We start from the raw sequence: 14,734 nt of genomic DNA on the forward strand, positions 1-14,734 counted from the left end.
ACTTTCAAGAGAACCTTGTCGCCCATGAAAAATGATAAGTCACACGCCTTCTAATCCACGTAACTCTTTTGTCTGGACTGTGCTGTGCAAAGTCGCTCCTAAATCAACTTTACCTTTTCCAAGGCATCCTTCACCAAATCAGTACCATCTAACTTTGCCTCGTCGGGCTCAAATCATCCGATGGGAGAACGACATCGCCGATCGTATAAATCCTGAAATGGAGCCATCTCGATGTTGTACTGATAACTGTTGATATAAAAAAACTTGGCCAAAGGAAAGAATCGATCCCATTGCCCTCTGAAGTAAATCACACATGCTCTGAGCATATCCTCTAAAATCTGAACCGTCTGCTTCGACTACCCGTCGGCCTGCGAATGAAAGGCTGTGCTGAGCTCTACCCAGGTCCCCAACTCACTCTGTACTGCCCTCCAGAAATGCGAAGTAAACTGAGGGCCTCTATCTGATATGATGGAAACAGGCACACCATGCAACCGAACAATCTCCTGAATGTAAATCTGGGCCAATCTCTCTGAAAAATACATGGTCACAACCGGAATGAAGTGTGCCGACTTACTCAACCTGTCAACAATGACCCAAACCACATCAAACATTCTCAAGGTCCGCGGCAACCCAACTACGAAGTCCATAGTGATGCGCTCCCATTTTCACTCAGGTATAACCATCTGCTCGAGTAGGCTACTGGCAATTTAGGCACATCGCTACATACTCGACTATGTCCATCTTTATCTGCCGCTACCAATAATGTTGCCTCAGGTCGCGATACATCTTCATAGCACCTGGATGAATAGAATATCGAGAATTGTGTGCCTCTTCTAGAATCCTTTCCCTCAACCCATCAACATTAGGGACACATAGACGACCCTCAAGTCGCAGAACACCATCCTCACCGGTAGTAACCTCATTGGAACTACCGTGTAGTACCATCTCTCTAAGAACCAATAAGTGCGGATTATCATACTGGTGAGACTTGATCTGCTCGAATAGAGAAGACTGGGCGGCGACGCATGCAAGAACTTGACTTGGCTCTGCTAAAATGAATGCCAAACTACCCATACTCTCCGCCTTTCTGCTCAAGGCAACCACAACCACATTCGCCTTACCCGGATGATAAAGGATGGTATTATCATAATCTCTTAATAACTCAAGCCACCTACGCTGCCTCAAATTGAGATCCCTCAACTTGAACAAATGCTGCAAGCTACGATGATCGGTGTAAACCTCACAGGACACCCCATAAAGATAATGCTTCCAGATCTTAAGAGCATGAACAAATGTGGCCAACTCCAAATCGTGTACAGAGTAATTCTTCTCATGGTGATTCAGCTGACGTGATGCATATGCAATAACTAGCCCCTCCTGTATTAATACACAACCTAGGCCAATGCATGAAGCATCGCAATACACATTATACATCACTGAACCGGAAGGCAACACTAACACCGGTGCTAAAGTCAAGACGGTCTTGAGCTTCTGAAAGCTCGCCTTGCAATCGTCAGACCAACAGAACGGAGCACCACTGTGGGTTAATCTAGTCAAAGATGCTGCAATAGATGAGAAGCCCTCCACAAACTGACGACAATAACCTGCTAACCCCAAGAAGCACCTAATTTCGGTCGCTGTGGTAGGACGAGGCCAACTCTGAACTACCTCGATCTTCTTGGGATCTACCTTATACCCTCGCCTGATACAACATGCCCCAAGAATGCCATAGAATCTAACCAAAACTCATACTTGGAGAACTTAGCATATAGCTTTTGTTTCCACAAGGTCTGAAGCACCACTCCCAAATGCTGCTCGTGCTCATCCATGCCACGCGAGTAGATCAAAATGTCATTAATGAAGACAATGACAAATGAGTTAATATATGGCCTAAACACCCGGTTCATCAAATCCATAAATGCTCCCGGGGAATTAGTCAGCCCGAAGGACATCACTAGAAACTCGTAGTGGCTATATCTAGTCCGAAAAAACGTCTTCAGAACATCCGAATCACGAATCCTCAACTGATGGTACCCAGATCTCAAGTCAACCTTAGAGAACACCCTGGAACCCTGTAACTAGTCAAATAAATCGTCAATACGCGGCAACTGATACTTGTTCTTAATGGTAACTTTTTTCAAATGGAGTTAATCAATGCACATCCGCATAGTCCCATCTTTCTTCTTCCCAAATAGCATCGATTCACCCCAAGGCGACACACTCGATCTGACGAACCCCTTTGCTAGAAACTCCTCAAGCTATTCTTTCAACTCCTTCAGAGCGATACAGTACAGTGGGATAGAGATAGGCTGGGTAACTGGAGCCAAATCAATACAGAAATTGATATCACGATCTAGCGGCATGCCTGGAAGATACGAAGGAAACACATCGGAGAACTACCGAACTACGGGCACTGAATCAATCGTCGGAGCCTCTGCGGTAGTATCTCGAACATAAGCTAGATAAGACAAAAAACCCTTCTCGACCATGTGTCAAGCCTTCAGAAAAGAGATAACCAGACTAGATACACTGACAGATGAACCCTTCCACTCCAATCTAGGCAACTCCAGCATCGCCAAGGTAACAGTCTTGGCATGGAAATCAAGGATGGCGTGATATAAAGACAACCAATCCATGCCCAGGATGACCTCAAAGTCGGTCATATCAAACAACAAGAGATTCTCTCTGGTCTTATAACTACAGAAAGTAATAATACAGGACTGATAGATCCGATCCACAACAACAAAATTGCCCAATAGAGTGGATACAAAAATAGGAGCACCCAAGGGATCACGAGGAACACCCAAGAAATGAGAAAATAGAGATGAAACATATGAATATGTAGACTCTGGGTCAAATAGTACCCAAGCATCCCTACCGAAGACAAAAATAATACCTGTGATCACGGCATCTGAGGCCACTACATCTGGTCTGGACGGAAAAGCATAGAACCTGACTGGAGCGCCACCTGACTGGCCTCCACTTTGAGGATGGCCCCTACCCAACTACTGTCCGCCTCTGGGTTGCCGAATGACAAGTGCGGTAGCTGGTGATGTAATCATAGGCTAATGACCCTGTTGTACTGCCTTGCCCTGAAGTCTGGGGAAAAACCTCTCCATATGGCCAGGATCCCCGCACTCATAACAACCCCTTAGAATAGTGGACTGCTAACATGAAGTCTGACCCTGATGGCCTGAATACCCACTGGAGGAACCCTGAATAGCTGGTGGGCAGTAGGAGCTCTCTGTCATGGCACTGAAATAGGGGTGCACTGGGTATCTCGAGAAGGCGACAGTGCTGGATATGTGTGCCTGCTAGACTGATCTCTCACAAACTGACCTCTGCTCCTAGCCGGGGCACCACTAAACTTTACAGAATATGAAAACCGCTCATCCCTCGTCGCCTGCTCTCGTCTCCGCTAACGAACACCCTCGATCCTCCGAGCTATCTGTACAACTAGCTCATACGAAGTCCCTGTCTCAACCTCTCGGGCCATAGTGGCATGGATACCAGAGTACAAACCGGCAACAAACCTCTACACTCTCTCTGCATCGGTGGGAAGTATCATAAGTGCATGGCGAGACAACTTAGAGAATCTCACCTCATAGTCGGTCACTGGCATCTGACCCTGTTGGAACTGCTCGAACTGAAATTGCATTTCTTCCCTTTGAGAGAGTGGAATATATCTGTCCAGGAAGAGGCATTTGATTCGGTCCCAAGTCCTGGGAGGATAACCTGTTGATCTACCGAGAAGATAGGACTGCCAACATCTATGGGCCCTGCCCTCCAACTGAAATGTGGTAAAGTCCACCCTGTGGGACTTCAATATCCCCATGTTGTGCAGTCTATACCTGCACCTATCAATAAAGTCCTGGGGGTCCTCATGTCGCTCACCTCCAAATACAGGAGGAGATAGCCTGGTCCATCTGTCCAATAGCTTCTGCAGATTGCCGATCACAGCTGGTCTAGGCTCAGGTATAACTGCTTCAATTGGCTGAGCTCCGCCCACCGGTAGTGCGCCCGGGGTCTGATACACAGTAGTTGTATGTCCTGTACCCGTTGCCACATATTGATGATCTGTTTGACCAGTTACAGGGTTACATGGTGTTCTCTATGATCGATTTGAGATTGGGGTACCATCATTTGAAGATTCGAGTTGCGGATGTTCCGAAGATAGCTTTTCAGACTAGATATGGCCATTACGAGTTCCTAGTGATGTCCTTCGATTTGACTAATGCCCCAGCGACATTTATGGATTTGATGAATCAGGTGTTCATGCCAAATATTGATTTGTTTGTCATTGTCTTCATTGATGACATTTTGATCTACTCGCGTAGCATGGAGGAGCATGAGCAACATTTGAGATTGGTGCTTCAGATCTTGCGGGAACAGAAGCTATATGCTAAGTTCTCCAAGTGTGAGTTCTGGTTAGATTCTGTGGCATTCTTGGGGCATGTTGTATCAGGCGAAGGTATTACGGTAGATCCTGAGAAGATCAAGGCAGTTTAGAGTTGGCCTCGTCCTACCTTAGCGACCGAGATTAGGAGTTTCATGGGGTTAGTAGGTTATTATCGCCAATTTGTAGAGGGTTTCTCATCTATTACACCGCTTTTGACTAGATTGACCCAGAAGGGTGCTCCGTTCTGATGGTTTGATAATTGGAGGTGAGCTTTCAGAAGCTCAAGGCCGCATTGACTTTAGCACCGGTGTTAGTGTTACCTTCCGGTTTGGGGATGTATGCTGTGTATTGTGACACTTCACGCATTGGATTTGGTTTGGTATTAATGCAGGAGGGGCGAGTTATTGCATAGGCTTCACATCAGCTAAAGCCCGACGAGAAGAATTACCTTGTACACGATTTGGAGTTGGCCACGATTGTTCATGCTTTAAAGATCTAGAGGCATTATCATTATGGGGTGTCCTGTGAGGTTTACACCGATCATCGTAGCTTTCAGCATTTGTTCAAGTAGAGGGATCTCAATTTGAGGCAGCGTAGGTGGCTTGACTTACTAAAAGATTATGATGTTACCATCCTTTATCATACGGGCAAGGCGAATGTGGTTGCAGATGCCTTGAGCACAAAGGCGAAGAGTATGGGTAGTTTGGCATTCAATTCAGCAATAGAGAGGCCATTAGCTTTGTACATTCAGTTTTTGGCTAACAGACTTGTGAGGTTGGATATTTCAGATCCCACCCGAGTTCTTGCATGCGTCGTCGTCCAATCTTCACTATTCGAGCAGGTCAAGGATCGCCAGTACAACGATCCGCACTTATTAGTTCTCGGAGGGACGGTACTACATGATGGTGCCAAGGAGGTTACTGTTGGTGAGGATGCTGTTCTGCGACTCTAGGGTCGTCTATGTATCCCTAATGTTGATGGATTGAGGGAAAGGATTCTAGAGGAGGCACACAGTTCTCGGTATCTAATTCAGATGCTATCAAGATGTATCATGGTGTGAGGCAGTATTAATGGTAGCGGCAGATGAAGAAGGACATAGTTGAGTATGTAGAGAGGTAACTTAATTGACAGCTGGTTAAGTACGAGCATCAGAGCCCAGGTGGCCTACTCCAGCAGATAGTTATACCTGAGTGGAAATGGGAGCGTGTTACTATGGATTTCGTAGTTGGGTTGCCGTGGACCTTGCGGACGTTTGATTCAGTTTGGGTCATTGTTGACTGTTTGACCAAGATAGAACTTTTCATTCCTGTTGTGACCACGTATTCTTCAGAGAGATTGGCCCAGATTTACATTTAGGAGATTGTCTGGTTTCATGGTGTGCCTATTTCCATCATATCAGATAGAGTCTTTCAGTTTACTTCACATTTCTGGAGGGCAGTACAGAGTGAGTTGGGGACCCGGGTAGAGCTCAACACAGCCTTTCATCCGCAGACCAAGGGGAAGTCGGTGCGGACGGTTCAGATCTTGGAAGATATGCTCAGATCATGTGTGATTGACTTAGGAGGGTAGTGGGATCGATTCTTAACTTTGGCCGAGTTTGCTTACAACAATAGTTATCAGTCCAGCATCGAGATGGATCCATTTGAGGAATTATATAGTTGGCGATATCATTCACCCATGGGATGGTTTGAGTCCGGTGAGGCTAAGTTATATGGTACTGATTTAGTCAAGGATGCCTGGGAAAAGGTAAAAGTTCATTGGAGGGCCCAACCAGTCGAGCAGGCGAGTTGGGAGGCCGAGGAGGACATATGGAGCAGATTCCCACACTTATTCGGCACTCTAGGTACGATTTTAGACCCGTTCGAGGACGAACGTTCGTTTAAGAGGAGGAGAATGTAACGACCCGACCGGTCGTTTTGCGCTCTAGATCCATGGTCCCCTTAAATAACACCCCATGTATGTGCTTTTATTGTTTTATGACTTGCGGGGATGGTTAGTTTGGGTTTGAAAGGGTTCGGGTTTAAATCGGAACACTTAGTTCCTTAATATTGACTTTAAAAGGTTAAGTTCAACTTGGGTCAATATTTCTATTACATGACCTCGGAACCAGGATTTGACGGTCCCAATAGGTTTGTATGATGATTTTGGATTTGGACATATGTTCGTATCGGGTTTTGGATGACCCGAGAGCGTTTCAGCTCCTAAACTTTAAAGTTGGTTTATTGAAGGTTTTAAAGTTCTTTAAATTTAGTTTGGAGTACGTTTTGGTGTTATCGAGGTCTGTTTGGTATTCCGAGTTTGGGAATAGTTCTGTATGGTGATTTAAGACTTGCACAAAAAATTTGGTGTCATTTCGAGTAGTTTAAGTATGAAACGGCAGTAAAATATGAGCATAGAACCACAACAGTGACTTCGACCTAAAAATTCCCACGTCACTGTAGCAGTGAACAGTGCCAACAGTACCGTGAACAGTTACTTCACTGTTCATCACAGACAAGCTGGAGCTTTAGGCTTCAATGGCCACAATGGCCGGCGACCAGCTGGATTTTCTGGCTGATCTGCCCTTCCCAGCATTGCTCAACAACATAAAACAACTAACGCCAACCCAACCCCTCTAGATTACTCTAAGATTTTGAAACCAAATTCTTTAAATCCTCCAGCGATGGCTACTGCTGCAACTTCAATTCAACCCATTCTACTGCGACGAGCAGTGTATTTGAATGGACAACCAGTGGTTAAATTCACAGAGGCAGAAGTAGATAGAATGAACGTGATTGAAGGCCTCCAATATGTTGTCGTTGGCAAGCTTTCATATGGTTCTCCGGAGATTCACGAGCTTTGCCGAATAATTCCAACTCAATATGGTATCAAAGGTGAGTGTAATATCGGATTCCTTAGAGAACGTCATGTGTTAATTAGATTAACTCTATGGCAAGATTTCCTCGATTTCACATCGAAGAGTATGTACTACATCAAAGCCATAGATGGGTACGAATACCAATTGCGTACTCTTATCTACGATGCAAAATTTAAGGCAGGTGAAGAAACTCCGATGGCAATGGCGTGGATTTCTTTTCCTAGACTGCTGCCTACCTTTTTTGTAAAGGAAACTCTGTTTTCTTTGGCTACAGCTGTGGGAAGGCCAGTGTGTCTTGACGCGGCAACTACAAACAAAACTAGGCGGAGTTGCGCAAGAGTAAAAGTTCTTGTCGATTTGTTGGCCGAACTACCTAAAAAGGTGCGATTGGATATTGATTATGAAGCTTCTGGTGGTGTTCGAACAGAATGGGTGAGAATTTAGTATGACATGCTACCAAAATATTGTAAGGAGTGTAAACTACAAGGACATGATGAAACTGAATGTTGGCATTTGCACCCCGAGCTTATTGAGAATCGAAGCAGCAAGAAAAGGAATGATCTTGCTGAGTTGAACAACTGGAATTCTGCTGCTGATGAACAAGGAAAAACCAAAAATCACATTACCCCTTTAATGATTCTCACGAGTGGAAAAGTAGTCGGGAACATATGTGCACAGTGAAAGGAAGTTCGGGATAATCGGGGAACCAACAAAAACAATAAAACCCAGGTACAAGGGCAAGCTGGCAATGCAATCATGCCAGTGAATGCTGGTGTAAAGCAAGTGCACAATAACTTGCACTGATGGAAGTCGAAGAAGATCAGACAAACAAGGAATAAATTTGCAGTATTAGAGGAGGAACAAAGTGATATAAACGAGAACAACCAACTGGTTTTGGTGGGAGAAAAACCAGTCTTCAGTTCTAAAGATGGTCCTACTCCTTCTGGGATTCAGTCCACAATCGACTGGGTTCATAGAAGGTTTGGGACTAGCAAAGAGGAGCTAAAACAACTCAATATGACCACAAACCAATCTGGTCATGCGATTCAATCTCAAACTTTTAAAGATTCTGGGCAGATGGAGGATCTTGATAAGGTTAACTCTACAAAGGTCTTATGGAGCGATGCAAATGAGGTTAAGAATGATCAGCTGAGCAAAACAAAGACAATAGAAGACAAGGTAAAGAAGGACAACAATCCAAGATCACCTGACGATAGGCTGGCGACGCCAGACCTAAATCCAGGCTCACCGGGCGATAGGCTGGTGACGCCAGGCCTAATGCCAGGATCACCTGACGATAGCCTGGCGACGCCAGGCCTAAAGCCAGGCTCACCTGGTGATAGGATAGCGGCTCCAGGCCTAAAGCCAGGCTCACCTGGCGATAGGCTGGCGACGCCAGGCCTAAAGCCAGGCTCCCCAGACGTTCCTAAAGCTAGGTTCACCTGATGAGGCAGCTACAGTAAACCCCAACCTTAGAGCCACTGGAGAGATTTTGGCCTATGTAGATGGTGTTCCGGCGTATGTCCATGAGCTACAATTCAAGGAGTATGAACAGGCTGATGAGCGGGCAATTGTTCCAAGAGCATCCGGGGAAATAGAGGAAGTGCCTATGAAATCTGGCACTGATCAAACCATGCAACTACATCTTAATGTTCTAACTAAGACTCCTCTACAACATTTACATGAATTAGTTACACACAATGTGACACCAATTGATAAAAACTTATTGAGACTAAATCCAATGGAGGATGAAGGAGATGATGAATCAACTGCTGAAAACTTCAAACAAGTGGCTAGGGAAGGGTATTTATCACCCACAACTAGTGTTAAAGCAGGTAAAAAAAACTAAGAAGAATCAGAGTAAATATCCACCACAACCTTCAAGAATAATTCCCAGGAGGGCAGCTTCTCTATCTAGATGATGATCAAAACATTAATATGGAACATAAGGTCTATGAATACACAATAGGCCTTTCCTAGGGTGATCAATATGAATAGGGAGCATAATTTTTGTATAGTTGCATTGATGGAGCCTTTTCAAAAGAAGTGACTCATTGATAGATATAAAAGGAGGTTGAATATGGAGACTGCTTATACAAATATTAATGGGCAAATATGGTTGTTCTTCGATGTAGTGGTGGAATGGGAATTAATGGAGGATACTGAGCAACACGTGACTGTGAGAGTGTTTCACCATGACCTGGGACAACACATGATGATGACATTTGTTTATGCAAAATGTTCAGCAATAGAGAGGTTGGATTTGTGGGATCACTTGTATTATTTAGCAAGTTATATGGAATTACCATGGTTGGTAGGAGGGGATTTCAATGTGATATTGCATGAAGACGAGAAAATAGGGGGACTTCCAGTACACCCTCCTGAATATGAGGATTTTGCATTTTGTGTAAACTCTTGTGGTTTGTTTGAGCAAAGGTACAAAGGAAGTCCACTCACATGGTGGAATAGGAGATCCAATGCTGAGTGTATATTCAAGAGATTGGATAGGATTTTTGTGAATTTGCCATTTTAGAACATGTTGCCAACTATTGAAGTTGAGCATCTAATCAGAACTGGATCAGATCATGCACCATTGCTAATGACATGTTGGGTGCAGACAACTAATTTTGTCAAGCCTTTCAGATTCTTGAACTTTTTGACAAAGCATGCTACATTTATGGATGTGGTGAGGCAGAAATGGGAAGCGGATTTCATAGGGGATCAGTTTTTGATGTTCAAGCAGAATATCAAGAGGGAGAAGGCAGCACTCTCAAAATGGAATAGGGAAACATTTGGTGATATTTTCAAGCAATTGGCTATTTTGGAGGACATTGTTAGGGTGAAGGAGATGTTGTTTGAAGAAGAGCCTACAACTGAGAATAGGATTGTGCTTCAAAAGGCTCAATCTGAATTAAAGAAATACTTGAATATTGAGAAGCAGTATTGGAAGCAAAAAGCTGGGATGACTTGGTTTGCTGAAGGAGATAGGAATACAAGTTTCTTTAACAACCATGTCAATGGCAAAAGAAAGAAATTGCAACTGAAGAGGATCAAAAGTGGCAGTGGGGTATGGATTGAAGACCAGGAGCAATTGGCTACAGCTGCAGTGGACTTCTATCAAAAACAGTTCACAAATGAAGGTGATGCTTTTGAATTTCCCTTGCTCAATAATGTACCTTCAATGGTCACTATGGATCAGAATTTGGAACTTAGCAGATTGCCAACAATTGAAGAAGTAAGGGCAGCAGTTTTTGAGCTTAGTGGGGAGAGTACTAGTGGCCCTGATGGATTCACTGGCTTGTTTTATCAAACATGATGGGATATTATTGGTGCTGGTATACACAACATGGTGCTACACTTCTATGGAGGAGCTGCATTGCCTAAATCCATCACTCACACCAATCTAGTGTTGCTGCCCAAGAAACCTAGAGTTGAGACCTTCTCTGACCTAACACTTATTAGTTTGAGCAACTTCATTAACAAGGTTTTGTCTAGGGCGTTACATGACAGATTGGAGAGTCTTTTTCCATCTCTAATAGCTCCTAATCAATCCGGATTTGTAAAGGGTAGGAATATATTTGAGAACATCTTATTTACTCAAGAAATTGTCACTGACATAAGGTTAAGGGGAAAGCCAGCTAATGTGGTGATCAAGCTTGATATGGCTAAGGCCTATGATAGGGTCTCATGGAAGTACTTATTGCATGTGCTAAGGAAGATGGGATTTTCTGAACACTTCATCAACATGGTGTGGAACTTGATGTCAAATAACTGGTATTCAGTATTGGTGAATGGGCAGTCCTCAGGGTTCTTTAAGTCAACAAGGGGTGTGAAACAAGGGGATCCCCTGTCTCCAGCATTGTTCATCCTGTCAGCTGAGGTACTTTCCAGGTCTTTGAATAAGCTTTTTGAAGACAAGTCATTTGTGGGATTTGGAATGCCTAAGTGGTCTGATTCTTTAAACCACTTGGCGTATGCTGATGATACGATAATCTTTGCATCTGCTCATCCTCCCTCTTTGAGCAAGATTATGGCAGTGTTGGGGAACTATGAGAAGATATCAGGTCAGATGATCAACAAAGATAAGAGTTCATACTACATGTATTCAAAGGTTGCTAATGGATTGTTTCAGGCAGTTGGAGCTATTACAGGATTTGCAAGAGGTAAATTCCCCTTCACATATCTAGGGTGTCCTATTTTTTACACTAGAAGGAGGAAGGACTATTATGAGGATCTTATCAAGAAGGTGAAGGCTAAATTGCATTCATGGAAAGGAAAACTGCTGTCATTTGGAGGAAAGGCAACACTCATCTCTAGTGTGTTCCAAAGTATGCCAGTTCACATGTTATCAGTCCTTGATCCACCAAACAGCATCCTGGGGCATCTACATAAGACTTTTGCTAGGTTCTTTTGGAGCACAAAGGAAGAAGGGAGAAGCAGACACTGGGCTTCATGGCAAAATCTTTGCCTTCCTAAAGAGGAAGGGGGGCTAGGTTTTAGGTCCTTAAATGATGTCTCAAGGGCACTGTTTGCTAAACTATGGTGGAGGTTTAGGACCACAAAATCTTTGTGGTCTAATTTCATGTGGAATAAGTATTGCAAGAAGGAGCCACCAACTGTGGTACGTTTTAGGGGAGGGTCTCATGTTTGGAGACAAATGCTGAATGCTAGGGAAGAAGTAGAACATGAGATCGTATGGGAATTGAAGAGTGGAACAACTAATATTTGGCATGAAAATTGGACTGGATTAGGTGCACTTTATCATGTATTACCTGAAGACTTTCCAATCAATGAAGGTCTTCAGGAGGTGGCAGAACTGCGGCAAGGGGAAACATGGGATGATCAGCTGCTAGATCAAATTTTCAATGAGGAAATTGCAGAACATATAAGGCTAAATGTGCACTATGAAGGCAGTGAAGGATATTGGGATAAGCCATACTAGATGCCAACTCCTTCAGGCAAGTTCAGTGTTAGCAGTGCTAGGAAAATATTAAGGCATAGGGCAAATCCTAATCAGGAATTCAAGTTAATATGGATTAAAGGTTTGCCATTCAAGATATCCTTCTTCTTGTGGAGATTCTGGAGGCAGAAAATAGCCACCGATGACATGTGGAGGAGGTAAGGGAAAATGGTGATGTCTAGGTGTTGGTGTTGTCAGCAGCCCCAAGAGGAATCCATTGAGCATATATTTGTCACAAGTCCTACTGCCTCTAAGGTATGGAACTTGTTCATGGGGGCTGCTGGAATTTCTGTGCAATTGATTCAATTGAAGCAGATTATAAGGCATTGGTGGTATGCTCAGTGTTGTCCGAAATTAAAGCCACTATTTCAAGCAGTACCAGCTATCATCACTTGGGAGCTGTGGAAGAGAAGAAATGCAGGTAAACATGGTGTTTCAATGTCCACAAATAGCGTGATTCATGAGATAAATAGGACATTGCATCAACTGGAAAGGGTGAGGTATGATTGGATCCCTAATATTCCATTGTTATGGCCAGACATGATTCAATACTTTGAAGGATATAAACCTATATTGATCACTACAAGAGTAACATGGAAGCTTCCTTGTCAAGGTTGGTACAAATGTAATACTGATGGAGCTTCAAAGGGCAATCCTAGACCTAGCTCCCTAGGCTTTTGTGTGAGGGATGATGAAGGTGATGTGGTGTATGCTAGGGCAATAGACCTGGGAGTGACAACTAATGTGGTGGCTGAAGCTCAGGCTATTCTTCAAGGGTTGGAATATTGTGTGGAGCATGATTTATACTGGAGACCTATTCATTGGTGATGAAGAAGGAGATAGAAGGGGATTGGATCCTCCTTGGGTAATTGCACAGGATGTGAAGAAAATTATAGAGATGAAGGACAACTTCAATGTGATCTTTCAACATGTGTTCAGAGAAGGCAACTCAGTGGCGGATTTTATAGCTAACATTGCGTTCTGTTTTGCAGGTACATCTGAGTTTCATTCATTCTCCGAACTGCCTAGTGCAGGGAGGAGGTTGATCAATCTAGACAAATCTCAATCACCAAACCTCAGGATTAGGAAAGCAAAGAGAAGAACCCCAGACTGATGGCTTCACAAGGTTGGACTCTGCACAAACTGATATGTCCAAATGCTAAGGAAAATGCTGAACCCATCATATGGAATTGTTGGAGATTGTTGAATCATTTCTTAGTGGTATTAGCATGCTTTCAAGCTCAATTTGAGGATGGTTTAGCAATGTTTTGAATGATGACTACATTAATGGTTCTAGTAGGGAAGGATCTGAGCTTACGAGATCACAAAAAGGCACATTCTCAAAGGCTGGCCTTTGCCTTGCAAAGTCTTCTTAAAGCCAGATCATTCCTGGCTTTTGCCTTGTAAAGCCTGGCTAAAGCCAACTCATGCCTGGCGTTTGCCTGCATAAAACCAGCTCACGCCTGGCCTTTGGCCTGCAAAGCCTGCCTAAAGCCAGCTCAAGCCTGGCTTTTGCCTTGCAAAGCCTGCCTAAAGCCAGCGCATGCTTGGCCTTTGCCTTGTAAAGCCATCTCAAGCCTGGCTTTTGCCTTGCAAAACCTGCCTAAAGCCAGGCTCCTCTTCTACACATTAATCTTAATGAGTGTGCACATGATTAATATTTGAAAAACATCAGTTCACTGCATATGGAGATCATATAGTAGAAAAACTTGGAGGATGATGCGGACTTCAACTCTGCGGTGGAGATGTTTGGAATTCATTTTCGCCTATGGACAATATACCCTAGCGCCTGGTGAGAGCTTGATAGGTGCTGCTTGGTATTTGCCAATGACAATTGGATTCATATACACTAATAGGAGAAGGAAGCATTCAACTTATCATGTTGTAATAGTTAGTTCATTAGATTTTAGCTTTTCTATCTTTTTAAATAGCTAGTAGCTTCATGCAACTTCTATTTTGGTTTGGACATCTTGTAAGCATTGGACCCATTTTGGGATTTTATCTATATATTAGCAGATGACTATTAACAAAAAAGTATGAATCGGCGTGTTCGGAGTAAGTTGGAAGAATTTGAAGTTCATAAGTTGATTCTATTGGTTTTGGGTTGCATTCTTAGTTTTAATGTTATTTTTTGCGGTCCGAGTGTGCAAGCAAGTCCGTTTATGTATACAAACTTTTTCGTAAACTTAAGCAAGGAACTGGCGGCTTCGGGTGCTATTCAGACGATGTGCAGATCAAGTTTGAATTTGGAGAAGAGCTGTTGGTACCTGTCATCTGGTGCGTTTGCACCTGCAGTGGAATGGTCATAGAAGCGGCACCGCAGATGCATCTCCTTGCTCGTAGATGCGAAAAAAAGAGGGTTCAGCGAGTTCGCTTCTGCGATAAAGGGGTCCACAGATGCGGAGGGAGGCAGTCTGGAAATGGTCGCAGGTGCGCGAGGCAAGCCGCAGAAGCGGGCTTGTAGATGCGGGACTTGGCCACAAGTGCGATGAGTCATGGGTCGAGCGTGTTCCGCAGA

At 43.8% G+C, this 14,734-nt stretch overlaps 2 protein-coding genes across 2 annotated transcripts; both read left to right on the forward strand.

Moving 5' to 3' along the window:
* Window positions 1-9,792: 9,792 nt before the first annotated feature.
* LOC142167085 (uncharacterized) lies at window positions 9,793-10,572 on the forward strand. The gene has a single exon (XM_075227242.1). It carries the CDS (start codon window positions 9,793-9,795, stop codon window positions 10,570-10,572), a length of 780 nt encoding a protein of 259 aa, XP_075083343.1.
* A 1,914-nt stretch (window positions 10,573-12,486) lies between these two features.
* Window positions 12,487-13,044, forward strand: LOC142167086 (uncharacterized). The gene has a single exon (XM_075227243.1). The coding sequence runs from the start codon at window positions 12,487-12,489 to the stop codon at window positions 13,042-13,044; it is 558 nt and encodes a 185-aa protein (XP_075083344.1).
* Window positions 13,045-14,734: the final 1,690 nt, after the last annotated feature.

The sequence above is a fragment of the Nicotiana tabacum genome, chromosome 12 (assembly GCF_000715075.1).
Source record: "Nicotiana tabacum cultivar K326 chromosome 12, ASM71507v2, whole genome shotgun sequence".
Taxonomy (NCBI): Eukaryota; Viridiplantae; Streptophyta; class Magnoliopsida; order Solanales; family Solanaceae; genus Nicotiana; species Nicotiana tabacum.

Excerpts from the sequence above, each read along its gene's own strand:
- LOC142167085 (XM_075227242.1), top strand. The coding sequence starts at position 9,793 with ATGTTGCCAACTATTGAAGTTGAGCATCTAATCAGAACTGGATCAGAT.
- LOC142167086 (XM_075227243.1), top strand. The coding sequence starts at position 12,487 with ATGGGGGCTGCTGGAATTTCTGTGCAATTGATTCAATTGAAGCAGATT.